Source organism: Bison bison, unplaced genomic scaffold (assembly GCF_000754665.1).
Source record: "Bison bison bison isolate TAMUID 2011002044 unplaced genomic scaffold, Bison_UMD1.0 scf7180017864216, whole genome shotgun sequence".
Classification (NCBI taxonomy): domain Eukaryota; kingdom Metazoa; phylum Chordata; class Mammalia; order Artiodactyla; family Bovidae; genus Bison; species Bison bison.
Genome location: NW_011494788.1, coordinates 151,675 through 164,904, shown reverse-complemented (window position 1 = coordinate 164,904; position 13,230 = coordinate 151,675). Strand labels below are relative to the sequence as shown.

Here is a 13,230-nt window from a genome sequence, read left to right as displayed (position 1 = left end):
TATAAAAATAAATATAAAAGTGCTATCCCTTTATTCTCTGTCAAAATTATGTTACTTTTAAGGATTCACACAGTTCTGAGTAAAATTAAAGGACAAATTGAGTTTTACTTGTGTATCTCCAAATCAGTAAATTCTTTACTTAAAAATATTTGACACTGATTTCTCATAACACTACTGTAGGAAAAGTGTCTTTATATAATTTAATGGGTTTGGACCTTTTGTTCTTTGTTTTCTCTTTCTTAAACCAGTAGTAATAAAGAAATGTGTGTGAAGTCTGATAATGCTTTGCCCTTTCTCTCTTCTCCCCAATAATAACCTCTACTATTCATTTCCTAGTAAAGCTAAAATAATATCAAGGCATTTAGCCAATTAAAAACCAGGCTAAAAAGAAAGCCAAAGAAAACTATTAACATCCAGTCGACAATATTTAGCCAAATAAAACAAAATCTAAAAAGCAGGAAAACTACTCTTTATGAATTTACTCCATCAGCATAGCCAAGCAGAGTTTAAAATGAGGAAACTGCTGTTCCTGAAAGAGGAAACCTTCCATAAAGCTCTCCTGGGACGCCTGTCGTTTTGCAGATCATTCCAGACACAGCCCTGCTGCATGCATTAGATTAAAAGCAGGTTTGATCAAATAATTTCTAGGTCTTGACTATTTAAGCATTCTGACATCAGAGGAAATTAGCAATGTTGAAGGTTGCAAATTTGGTCTTTGTTTACTTTCCACTCTGTTAGGCCTCTAAGAGGGAATTAAAAGCTCAGAGAGCCTTCGCTCTGTGAGTCTGTGATTAGGAGAGATAAGCTAGTGTGGATTACTATTTCTTCACTGGTGAAAAATAGTAGGCAACCATCAAGAGATTATAGGTTGATAAAGGATACAAAAAAGCCTGATTCCAACTTGTGTGTGGCTGCCTGGAAGAGTACTTGTTTCAACAGTTAGACCAAAGAAGAGAATAGGATTTGCTATAGCTTTTTTGGGTCTGTCTTCTTAGAGAACACTCCGTAACACCACTTTACAAAGGCAGTGTTTTCCTATACTGTTTTCCTTTCTCAGATGTTGGGGTGATAAACCCTAAAATCCTCTACTTCTGGCACAAACAGCATTTAAAACAAAGTATTCAGTTAATCAGCCCATTCTAAGCAATCTTGGAAATTCCCAAACCAATCCACCAAGTAGAAAGTCATTAAATAACAGAAGACAGAGAATCTAAGGATTCAAGCTAGGACAATTTGATGTACAGGATAATGACCTAACCCTTTGAAAAGCCACCAGATGCTATACTTAAGAGCTTAATGTCAAAAGAAAATTTAAGATTCTGGTTTTTGTATTTGTCCATAGTTGTATAATAATTTCTCAACTGGTCAAGAGTTAAAACATCATGGCTACAATTTCAAGCTTTATACCGAAGAACAAGGGATTGGTGCTAATTCCAAATTTGCTGCCACTTCAAATACATGACTAGGGCTCATATTCTGCTGTAATGTTTGAAACCAGCCAACAATTGGTTTCCTTCTTTTAATTTCAGTTTACACAAAGCTTAAAGATTAAATAATATTATTCATCCATAAAAATGAATGAAATATTACCATTTACAGCAACATGGATGGACCTAGAGATTATCATATTAAGTAAAGTAAGTCAGATAAGGATCAGCATCATATGATACCACTTATATATGGGATCCACAAAAATTATACAAATGAAGCTATTTACAAAACAGAAATAGAATCATAGATAGAAAACAAACTTATGGATATCAAAGAAGAAAGGGAGGATAAATTAGGAATTTGGGATTAACAGATATACACTGTACTTGGTTGCTCAGTCCTGTCTGAATCTTTGTGACCCCATGGACTGTAACCTGCCAAGCTCCTCCGCCCATGGGGAGTCTCCAGCAAGAATACTGAAGTGGTTGCCATGCCCTGATCCAGGGGATCTTTCCAATCCAGGGATTGAACCCAAGTCTCCCACATTGCGGGCAGATTCTTTACCATCCGAGCCACCAGGGAAGCCCTGCTATCTATAAAATAGACAAATAACAAGGGCCAGTCGTATAGCACAGGGGACTATATTCACTATTTTGTAATAACCTATACTGGAAAAGAACTTGAAAAAGAATAGACATATATGTATGTGTATGACTGAATCACTTTGCTGGACACCAGAAACATTTGTAAATCAACTATATTTCAATTAAATTTTTTTTTACATTTATTTTTTTTAAATTTTATTTTTAAACTTTACATAATTGTATTAGTTTTGCCAAATATCAAAATGAATCTGCCACAGGTATACATGTGTTCCCCATCCTGAACCCTCCTCCCTCCTCCCTCCCCATACCATCTCTCTGGGTCGTCCCAGTGCACTAGCCCCAAGCATCCAATTTTAAAGAGTTAAAAAAAAATCACTTCAGATACACACACATGCACAATTAGTGACAGATACCTCTGGATGAGGTTACAGAAACTAAGTCATAGAAACATTTGTCTCCACCACTGTCACATATGTGTTCTATAACAATGTCATTATTGCACTTGAGGACAGAAATGTATGGGTCTCTGAGGACACATAAATGATATATATATTCAGATACATGTTCCTTTGTGAAAGCTATAGTATCCAGTCAGATAAATTCTATCAATAAAACTGATAAACAGCAAGAGATAGCAAGACACAGCAATCTTTGTTTTCTAGCAAATGACATAAATAACACACAAATGTTTTCATGACATGATGTCAAAATTTAGTCACGAGAAGTCTCAAAGATGCAGATCAAACTGACCATCTGCACAGCCTGCCTTGAAGTCAATCACTCATTTTTCATGAAGAACTATTCAAGTATTAATGAGCCAGGCAATAAAAGTTTTCAAAGCAATGGATGGAAAAATGCAAAGAATTTATGGTGTTTTTAATTTTGAGAAAGAAGACAGTTCTGACCCTATTACCTCTCATGTGTTGCTTTTGTATCTGTCTTTATTATTTTTGTCCTTATTTCCAAATTCCAGAGAGGGTGGGTGTGCACAGATGTATACATGTGTTTTCTCTTTCAGTAGAACATAAATAACTATATGCCCATACTTGATGACCCAAAAGATATACAGACAATGACTTTCAGTGATTAGGATCAGCACTTAAAATCAATCAAAAATTCATTTACTTGACAGAGAGGGAAATAACTTTTAATAGCATCAGTTTTTAGGAAGAAAAATAATGATTAAATGAAGGAATATATCTGTTATTCAGGACTACATGGCAAACTATCTAAGAATATCCATTTTGAAATAACTTTAAAGAATTCTCTACATAAACACATCTTGCCTTGTAAAAAAAAGTTACCCAAAAGAATTCTGTTTGTGTGGCCTCTAGGTGTCATAGTTGACCAATATTTGGGGTAGAAAAAAATAATTTTGGGCTTCTTTCTATTTCCCCCTTCTTGCCACACCCACCAGACTATTACAAGATAAAATATTTCACTTTTTATCTTTGCAATAAGTAACAATGAATTTTACTTCCCCAATTCTGACTCCAATATTAATCATCTATTTTCCCTCACCATCTATTTTCTTTCTAATTCCTTTTTCTTTATAACTACTTTGTTCTGTTTGTTGGTTGGTTAGTTTATTAGTCTGCTGGCTTGTCAGTATATATGCTGAAAGGAGAGGAGATTCTAAATTTTAAATAGTTTTACACAAAGAAAATAAACACTAGAATTTCTCCATTTTACTCGGAACTAACTCTGGAAACAATAAAGATCTGCTATGAGTATTCAGACTCCTTGTTTTGAGTATCAGGTAAAAATGTACAGTATTTTGGTTCAGATCCTTCCAGGTTTGGAGAATGGATCACTCACTGTAAACCTTACAATAAGGACCTCATCCTGGGTGGTACGTGAGGCATCAATAGTCCTGATACAACTTAGTACCCCAATCATTAAAATATTTCACCAGGGGTTAACTTGGGAGAATGCTTCCATACACAACATCAGGCCAATGCAATGATTCAGATGCTCAAAAGTACAGAGGAATAATGTATACAGAGGCAACAGAATTGATTAGTTATCACTAGTTGTGCTGGTGTCCTACAGGTGGATAATGAAAATGCACTGAACTTTAACAAACAATTGAAAACTAAATATGAAAGCCTGGAGCCCTGAAAAAGAGACTCTATCTCCTACAGTGGCAGAGTGGAAACAACGCTGAAGATCAAACCCAAAACTTAATCATTAAGAGTTGACAACTTCAAAGATAACTGAATGGTCAACTGAGACCCATGTGTTAAGCTAACATTAGGATCTGCTTGGAAAAACCTGGAACCTGATATATGAGTCAATGGCCCCATGTCTGGTTCCCCAGATTCCTCTGAACTCTTAAAGCGTTGAGAGGCAGCCTACCTCTCCCTGTTAAGAGATGGCATATACCACCTCTCCTAGCGTTTGGGTTGATAGCTAGGAGTAAGCACTAAGTCAGCCTAGTTGACAAACGGTGGGCTACTAGAGAAGAGAATGGCAAACTGCTCCAGTATTCTTGCCTCAAAAAACCCCATGAACAGTATGAAAAGGTAAAAAGATACGATGTCAGAATATGAGCCTCCCAGGTCAAGTGCTGTCCAGTGTGCTACTGGGGAAGAGCATGGAGATAGCTCTGGAAAGAATGAAGAGGCTGAGCCCAAGAGCAAAAGATGTTCAGTTGTGGATGCATCTGGTGGTGAAACTAGAAGCCAATGCTGTAAAGAATAATGTTGCACACAAACCTGGAATGGTAAGCCCATGAATCAACGTAAGCTGGATGTGGTCAAGCAGGAGACGGCAAGAGTGAATATCAACATTTTAGGAATCAGTGAACTAACATGGAGACAGGTGTGGGTAAATTTAATTCTGATAACCATGATATGTACTACTGTGGACAAAAATCCCTTCACGAAATGGAGTAGGCCTTGTAGTCAACAAGAGAGTCCAAAGTGCAGTACTTGGGTACAGTTTCAAAAACAGCATGATCTCGGTTCGTTTCTAAGGCAAACTATTCAACATCACAGTAATCCAAGTCCATGCCCCAACCACTAATGCTGAAGAAGCTGAAGTCGAGTGGTTCCATGAAGACCTCCAAGATCTTCTAGAACTAACACCAAAAAAAAGATGTCCTTTTCGTCATAGAGGATTAGAATGCAAAAACAGGAAGTCAAGAGATATCTAGAGTAACAGGCAAGTTAGGCCTTGGAGTACAAAATGAAGCAGGGCAATGTTTAAAAGACTTTTGCCAAGGGAATGCTCTGGTCATAGCAAACACCCTCTTCCAACAACCCAAGAGATGACTCTACACATGAACATCATCAGATGGTCAATACTGAAATCAGACTGATTATATTTTCTGCAGCTGAAGATGGAGAAGCTCTATACAGTCAGCAAAAACAAGACCTGGAGCTGACTGTGGCTCAGACCATCAGCTTCTTATTGCAAAATTCAGGCTTACATTGAAGAAAGTAGGGAAAACCACCAGGGCATGCAGGTATGACCTGAATCAAATCCCTTATGATTATACAGTGGAAGTGACAAATAGATGCAAGGGATTAGATGTGGTAGACAGAGTGCCTGAAGAACTGTGGACAGAGATTTGTAACACTGTACAGGAAGTGGTGACCATTCCAAAGAAAAAGAAGTGAAAGGAGGAAAGGTGTTGGCTGAGGAGGACTGACAAATAGCTGAGAAAAGAAGAGAAGCAAGAGGCAAAAGAGGAAAGAAAAGAAATACCCAACTGAATGCAGAGTTCCAGAGAACAGCAAGGAGAGAAAAGAAAGCCTTCATAAGTGAACAATGCAAAGAAATAGAGGAAAACAATAGAATGGGAAAGACTAGAGATCTCTTCAATAAAATTGGAGATATTAAGGGAATAATCCAGGCAAAGATAGGCACAATAAAGGACAGAAATGGTATGGACCTAACAAGAAACAGAAGATATTAAGAAAAGGTGGCAAGAATATACAGAAGAACTATATGAAAAAGATCTTAATGACCTGGATAGTCACGATGGTGTGGTCACTCACCTAGAGCAAGACATCCTGGAGTCAAGTAGGCCTTAGGAAGCATTACCACAAACTAAGCTTGTGCAGGTGATGGAATTCCAGCTGAGCTATTTCAAATCCTAAAAGATGATGCTGTAAAAGTGTTGCACTCAATATGCCAGCAAAATTTGAAATTTCAGCAGTGGCCACAAGACTGGAAAAGGTCAGTTTTCATTCCAATCCCAAAGAAGGCAATGCCAAAGAATGTTCAAACTACCTCACAACTGCGCTCATTTCACATGCTATCAAGGTAATGCTCAAAATCCAGAAAGTGAAAGTTGCTCAGTCATGTCCAACTCTTTGGGACTCCATGGAATTCTTCAGGCCAGAATACCGGAATAGATAGCCTATCCCTTCTCCAGGGGAGCTTCCCAACCCAGGAATCAAACTGGGTCTCCTGCACTGCAGATGGATTCTTTACCAGCTGAGCTACCAGGGAAACCCAATTGCAGCATTAATTCAGCCTAGTCATGCTAAGTTTGTTAAGAGAATAAAAGGCTGAACTAGTAAAGTAGCTATGAGAATTAGCTAGCAACTACTGGTAGAAGCCAGAAGACTATTCAAGAGGCTTGCTTTTGAGCGTGTTTAATTAGGGTTCAGAACCCATGGGGATAAGAGATTTATTAACTTGGAGAAACATACCAAGGATACAAATTTTAATACTCTGCCAAAGACTGAAAGGGGTGGTGCAAACTGATGGTTCCTAGAAGCCTGGACAAACACTTATGAAAACTGAAATGACAGGGAAGGAAGAGACACTGCTGGATTAGACACATTATGTAAGGAAAAGGAAGACCAAAGAAAAGATTATGTCCAAGTGAACACACAGAGACCACACGAATCACCAAGGCCTTCAGAAATGTACAGGCTAAAAAGACACCAGCATCACTGAGTTCCATGGTGGGTCTTTGCACACCACCAATAGGTGCAGTGGTCACATAGGTTTAAGTCTGACCCATTTGAGTTAATTTTTATGCATGGTATGATAGTAAAGTTCTAAACTCATTACCTGGCACATGGACACTCAATTGTAAAAGGTTGTCATTTTTCTCACTGAAGAGTCTCAGCGTTTTGTAATCAAAAATCAACTGACCATATATCAAATGGTTTACTTTTGTTCCACTCTGAAGTATATCTCAGAGAGACTGTGGTTCAGTTTCAGGCTATCATAATAAAACAAATATCACCATAAAGGGAGTCATGGAATATTCTGCTCTCCCAGGGCGTAAGAGTTATTTTCATACTATAATGTAGTATATTAAGTGTGAAGCAGCATGTCTTTAAAAAAAAAAAAAAAAGCATACACACCTTAATTAAAATACTTCTGTTTTTTAAGCCAAAAAGTATCATATAAAGTTGATACTGCGTTCTCCTCTCTCATTCCTGATTTTGGTGATTTGTATCCGTTTTCTTTTTTCTTAATCATCCTAGTTATAAGTTTGTCCTTTTCTCCAGTCTTTTCGTAGAACTTCTGATTTCTCTGATTTTTTAATACTGATTTTCTTTCTTTAAATTCATTGCTTCTAACTTTATAATTTCTTTCCTTTTGCCAAAGGCTTAATTGCCCTTTTTTTTTTTTTTTTTTTCTGGTTTCTTAAGGTGGAAACAGGTTACTGAGGCCTTAAGTTACTTAGGAACTTAGGTTACTTACTGAAGTTATATGAGCCTTTCTTGTTTTATGATGTAGGCCTTTCTTGACATAGGCGTTAAAATCAAAACATTTCCTTAAGCACTGCTCTTCTGCATTCAGTTCAGTTCAGTTCAGTCGCTCAGTCGTGTCCGACTCTTTGCGACCCCATGAATTGCAGCATACCAGGCCTCCCTGTCCATCACCAACTCCCAGAGTTCACTCAGACATGTTGTTTCATCTTAATTCAGTTCAAAATATATTTTTAATTTCCCTTAGGATGAATTCCTTGTTCTGTGAGTCATTTTTACATATATTTGTTAATTTCCAAATCTCAAATCTGCCTCCCTAAAGGCAAGGAGTTCCAGGTATTTATGGGATAATGAATAATGAAGCAGGGCAGTTTGAGGCATGGGGAGCATAGGAAAAGCTGACTGGAAAAAAAGCTATGGTAATTGTTCTTCTGGAAATACATAGCTAAGCTACAGGACTATGCATGTTCAAAATGTCATGGAGAGGATACTCAGACTTGTCCAGTTAGAGGATCAGTGGGTCTACCCGTCTTAACCAGCTCAAGCTGGAACTAGAAGCAGCTGACTCCAAGTTTCTAGAAAACAACTCAGTCAAATGGCGTACTGTCCAGGTTACATGCTGCTTGGAGGACATATAAATCTTAAAATGACTCTGATTAGTGAAGGAAGATGAAACAGATTTAACCCATGGTTTCAATTGTGGTTCCCTTGGATTTGATAAGTCTTTTTTTCTCTTGTTTTATAATAAATTCTTATTGTATTTGATGTAGATTTCTGATTCTATTCAGGCTTTGTTGAGTTCCTTAGGTATTTGGTTAACGTTTCTCATCAAATTTGAGGGCCAGTTCTTCAAATACATTTTTTTTAGGGTTCCCTTCTACTTCCTTTACTTCTGGAATTTCCAAAACCTGTTTGTTGGCATGTTTAATGCTGTCTCACAGATCTTTGAGGCACTGCTCATGTTATCTTTTTGTTTTTCCCTCAATATTCATCACATTAGATCATTTCAATTGATCTATATTCAAGTTTACTGATTCAACTGTTCTACTTTCCAGGGACCTAGAGTGCTTCCATCTTTTGACTCAGTATTTCAACATGTGTTCTACATGGATGCCTCTGAAAGAAAGGAGAGGGCAAGAGAGTGCTACAGTTCTATGAGATGTCTACATTATTTATCTCTGTATACCGTTGTACAAAAAGATATTATATAGTCACAATCTGATTGCAAGGGAAGCTGGGAAATTTATCTCCCTGTAGGCTCAAGATGAAGAAAATGGAATAGATTTAATAAATAAATAGTAATATTTCAACCATAAATTACTGCATTCAGACAACTGTGTCACCCGAAAGCCTTATGATTTTTCTTTGTCTGATTACCTAGATGATATAACCCTCTTACATGTTTTCAGCTCTCTAGAGAGTTATGGGCTTCCCAGGTAGCTCTCGGTGGTGGGGGAAAAAAAAAAATCAAGTAGGAGATGCAAGTTTGGAGATGCAACACTATTTGTACTAACTCCTCTTTTTCTCATGTATTTATACATTTTTAAACATTTTTATTTATTTATTTCTGGCTGTGCTGGGTCTTTGTTGCTACACAGGCTTTGCTCTAGTTGTGACGAGTAGGGGATACTCTCTCGTTGCCAAGCTTGGACTTCTCATTGTGGAGGCTTCTTTTGCTGCCGAACATGGGCTCTAGCAGTTGCGGCTCCCGGGCTCTAGCACGCAGGCTCAGTAGTTGTGGTGCACAGGATTAGGTGATCCACAGCATGTGGGATCTTCCTGGACCAGGGATTGAACCCATGTCTCCTACATTGGCAGGTGGATTCTTTAACACTGAACCACTAGGGAAGCTAGTGTTGCTGTTGTTTGGTCACCCGGTCGTGTTTGACTCCGCGACTGCATGGAGTGCAGCACGTCAGGCCTCTCTGTCCTTCACCCTCTCACGAAGTTTGCCCAAGCTCCTGTCCACTGCACTGGGGATGCCATCCAGCCATCTCATCCTTTCTTCTCCTTCTTCCCTCTGTCTTTCCCAGCATCAGGAATTGTTCAGTGAGTCAGCTGTTCACATCAGATGACCAAAATAATGGAGTTTAAACTTTAGCATCAGTCCTGCCAACAAGTATTCAGGGTTGATTTCCCTTAAGATTGACTGGTTTGATCTCCTTGCTGTCCAAGCGACTCTCAGGAGTTTTCTCCAGCATCATAGTTTGAAGGCATCAGTTCTTTCACACTCAGCCTTCTTTATGGTCCAGCTCTCACAACCATACTTCAGCTACCACTGAAAAGACCATAGACTTGACTATACAGACTTTTGTCAGCAGAGTAATGTCTCTGCTTTTCAGCATGCTGTCTAGGTTTGTCATAGATTTCCTGCCAAGAAGCAAACATCTTCTGATTTCATGGCTGCAATCACTATTCTCAGTGATTTCGAGCCCAAGAAGAAGAAATCTGTCACTACTTCTACCTTTTCCCCTTCTGTTTGCCATGAAGTAACGGGACCAGATGCCATGATCTAAGTTTTTTTAATGTTTAGTTTTAAGTTGGCTCTTTCACTCTTCTCCTTCACCATCATCAAGAGGCTCTTTAGTTCCTCTTCACTTTCTGCCACTAGAGTAGTATCATCCTCATATCTGAGGTTGCTAATGTTTCTCCTGCCTATCTTGATTACTGCTTATAACTCATCCAGCCCAGCATTCAGCATATAGATTAAACAAACATGGTGATAACAGACAGCCTTGTCTTACTCCTTTCTCAATCCTGAACCAATCAGTTGTTCCATATAGAGTTCTAATTGCTGCTTCTTGACCCACATACAGATTTCTCAACAAACAGGTAAGATGGTCTGGTATTCCTGTCTCTTTAAGAGCTTTCCACAGTTTATTATGATCCACACAGTCAAAGGCTTTTGCATAGTCAATGCAACAGACATAGATGTGTCTTTTGGAATTCCCTAGCTTTCTCTATGATCCAGCAAATGTCTGCAGTTTGATCTCTGGTTCCTCTTCTTTGTCTAAATCCAGCTTGGACATCTGGAAGTTCTTGGTTTGCATAGTACTGAAGCCTACATGCACGATTTTAAGCATGACCTTACTAGCAAGAAAAATAAGTGCAATTGTCTGATGGTTAGCACATTCTTTAGTACTACCCTTCTTAGGAACTGGGATGAGGACTCACCTTTTCCAGTTCTGTTGCCACTGCTAAGTCTTCTAGATTTGCTGACCATAATGAATGCAACACCTTGATGGCATCATTCTTTAGGGTTCTGAATACCTCTGCTGGAATTCCTTCACATCCACCAGCTTTATTAACAGCAGTGCTTCTTAAGGCCCACTTGACTTTGCTCTCCAGAATGTCTTGCTCTCCAAAATTCTGGCTCTCCAGAATGTGGTGGGTGGCCCACCACACCATCATAGTCATCTGGTTCATCTGTATCTTTTTTATATAGTTCTTCCATGTATTCTTTCCATCTCTTCTTGATCTGTTCAGCCATCTACTATGTCTCTACCTTTTGTGTCCTCTATTGTGTCCATCTTTGGGCAAAATGTTCCCTTGATATATCCAATTTTCCTGAAGAGATCTCTAGTCTTTACCCTTCTGGTGTTTTCTTCTAGTTTTACACATTGTTCACTGAAGGAGGCCTTCTTGTCTCTCTGTGTTGTTCTTTGGAAATCTGTGCTTAGTTGGATATGCCTTTCCCTTTCTCCATTGTTTTACACTTTTCTTTTTTAGCTATTTGTAAACCCTCCTCAGATAACAAATTTGTATTCTTGCTTTTCTTTTTCTTTGGGATAGTTTTCTTCACTGCCTCATGTACAATATTATGGACATCCATCCACAGTTCTTCAGATACTCTGTTTACAAGTTCTAATTCCTTGAATCTACTCATTTCCTCCACTGCATTTTCATAGGAGATTTTAAGTCGTAGCTGGCTGGCCTAGTGGTTTTTCCCACTTTCTTTAGTTTAAGCCTGAATTTTACTATGAGAAGCTGATGATCTGAGCAACAGTCAGCTTCAGGTCTTGTTTTTGCAGACAGTACACAGCTTATTCATATCATCTACAAAGAATGTAATCATCTACAAAGAATGTAATCAGTTTAATTTTGGTATTGGCCATTTGGTGATGTCCGTGTGTAAAGCTGTGAAAAGAAGAGAAGCGAAAGGCAAAAGAGAAAAGGAAAGACGTACCCATTTGAATGCAGAGTTCCAAAGAATAGCAAGGAGAGATAAGATCCTCAGTGCATTGATCCTCAGTGATCAATGCAAAGAAATAGAGGAAAACAATAGCATTGGAATGACTAGAGATCTCTTCAAGAAAATTAGAGATCCCAAGGGAACATTCCATGCAAAGATGGGCACAATAAAGGACAGAAATGATATGGACCTGACAGAAGCAAAAGATATTAAGAAAAGGTGGAAAGAATACACAGAAGAACAGCACAAAAAAGATCTTCATGACCCAGATAACCACAATGATGTGATCACTCATCTAGAGCCAGACATCATGGAATGCGAAGTCAAGTGGGCCTAAGCATCACTACAAACAAAGCTAGTGGAGGTGACAGGATTCCAGTTGAGCTATTTCAAATCCTGAAAGATGATGCTGTGAAAGTGTTGCACTCAATATGCCAGCAAATTGGGAAAACTCAGCAATGGCCACAGGACTGGAAAAGGTCAGTTTTCATTCCAATCCCAAAGAAAGGCAATACCAAAGAATGCTCAAACTACCGCACAATCACACTCATCTCACATGCTAGTAAGGCAATGCTCAAAATTCTCGAAGTCAGGCTTCAACAATACATGAACCATGTACTTCCAGATATTCAAGATGGATTTAGAAAATGCAGATGAACCAGAGAGCAAATTGCCAATATCCTTGGATCATTGAAAAAAGCAAGAGAGTTCCAGAAAAACATTTACTTCTGTTTTATTGACTATGCCAAAGACTCTGACTGTGTGGATCACAATAAACTGTGGAAAATTCGTAAAGGGATGGGAATACCAGACCACCTGGCCTGCCTCTTGAAAAATCTGTAGGCAGGTCAGGAAGCAACAGTTAGAACTGGACATGGAACAACTGACTGGTTCCAAATAGGGAAAGGAGTACATCAAGGCTGTATATTGTCACTGTGCATATTTAACTTATATGCAGAGTACATCATGAGAAATGTTGGGCTGGATGAAGCACAAGCTGGAATCAAGATTGCAGGGAGAAATATCAATAACCTCAGATATACAGATGACTCCACCCTTATGGCAGAAAGTGAAGAAGAATTAAAGAGCCTCTTGATGAAAGTGAAAGAGGAGAGTGAAAAAGTTGGCTTAAAACTCAACATTCAGAAAACTAAGATCAAGGCATCTAGTCCCATCACTTCATGGCAAATAGATGGGGAAACAGTGGAAACAGTAAGAGACTTTATTTGGGGGGGCTCCAAAATCACTGCAGATGGTGACTGCACCCATGAAACTAAAGGACCCTTGCTCCTTAGAAGAAAAGTTATGATCAACCTAGATA

The 13,230-nt window shown here is 38.6% G+C and overlaps 1 protein-coding gene across 1 annotated transcript in view; it reads right to left on the bottom strand.

Annotated features, from left to right (window-relative positions):
• The window catches only part of THSD7A (thrombospondin, type I, domain containing 7A), a 487,905-nt gene extending 476,771 nt beyond the window's left edge, over positions 1-11,134 (bottom strand). Inside the window, exon 1 of the mRNA XM_010845433.1 lies at positions 10,892-11,134. Within this exon, the coding sequence (XP_010843735.1) occupies positions 10,892-11,134 (243 nt within the window). The remainder of the gene's footprint in view (positions 1-10,891) is intronic.
• Positions 11,135-13,230: the final 2,096 nt, after the last annotated feature.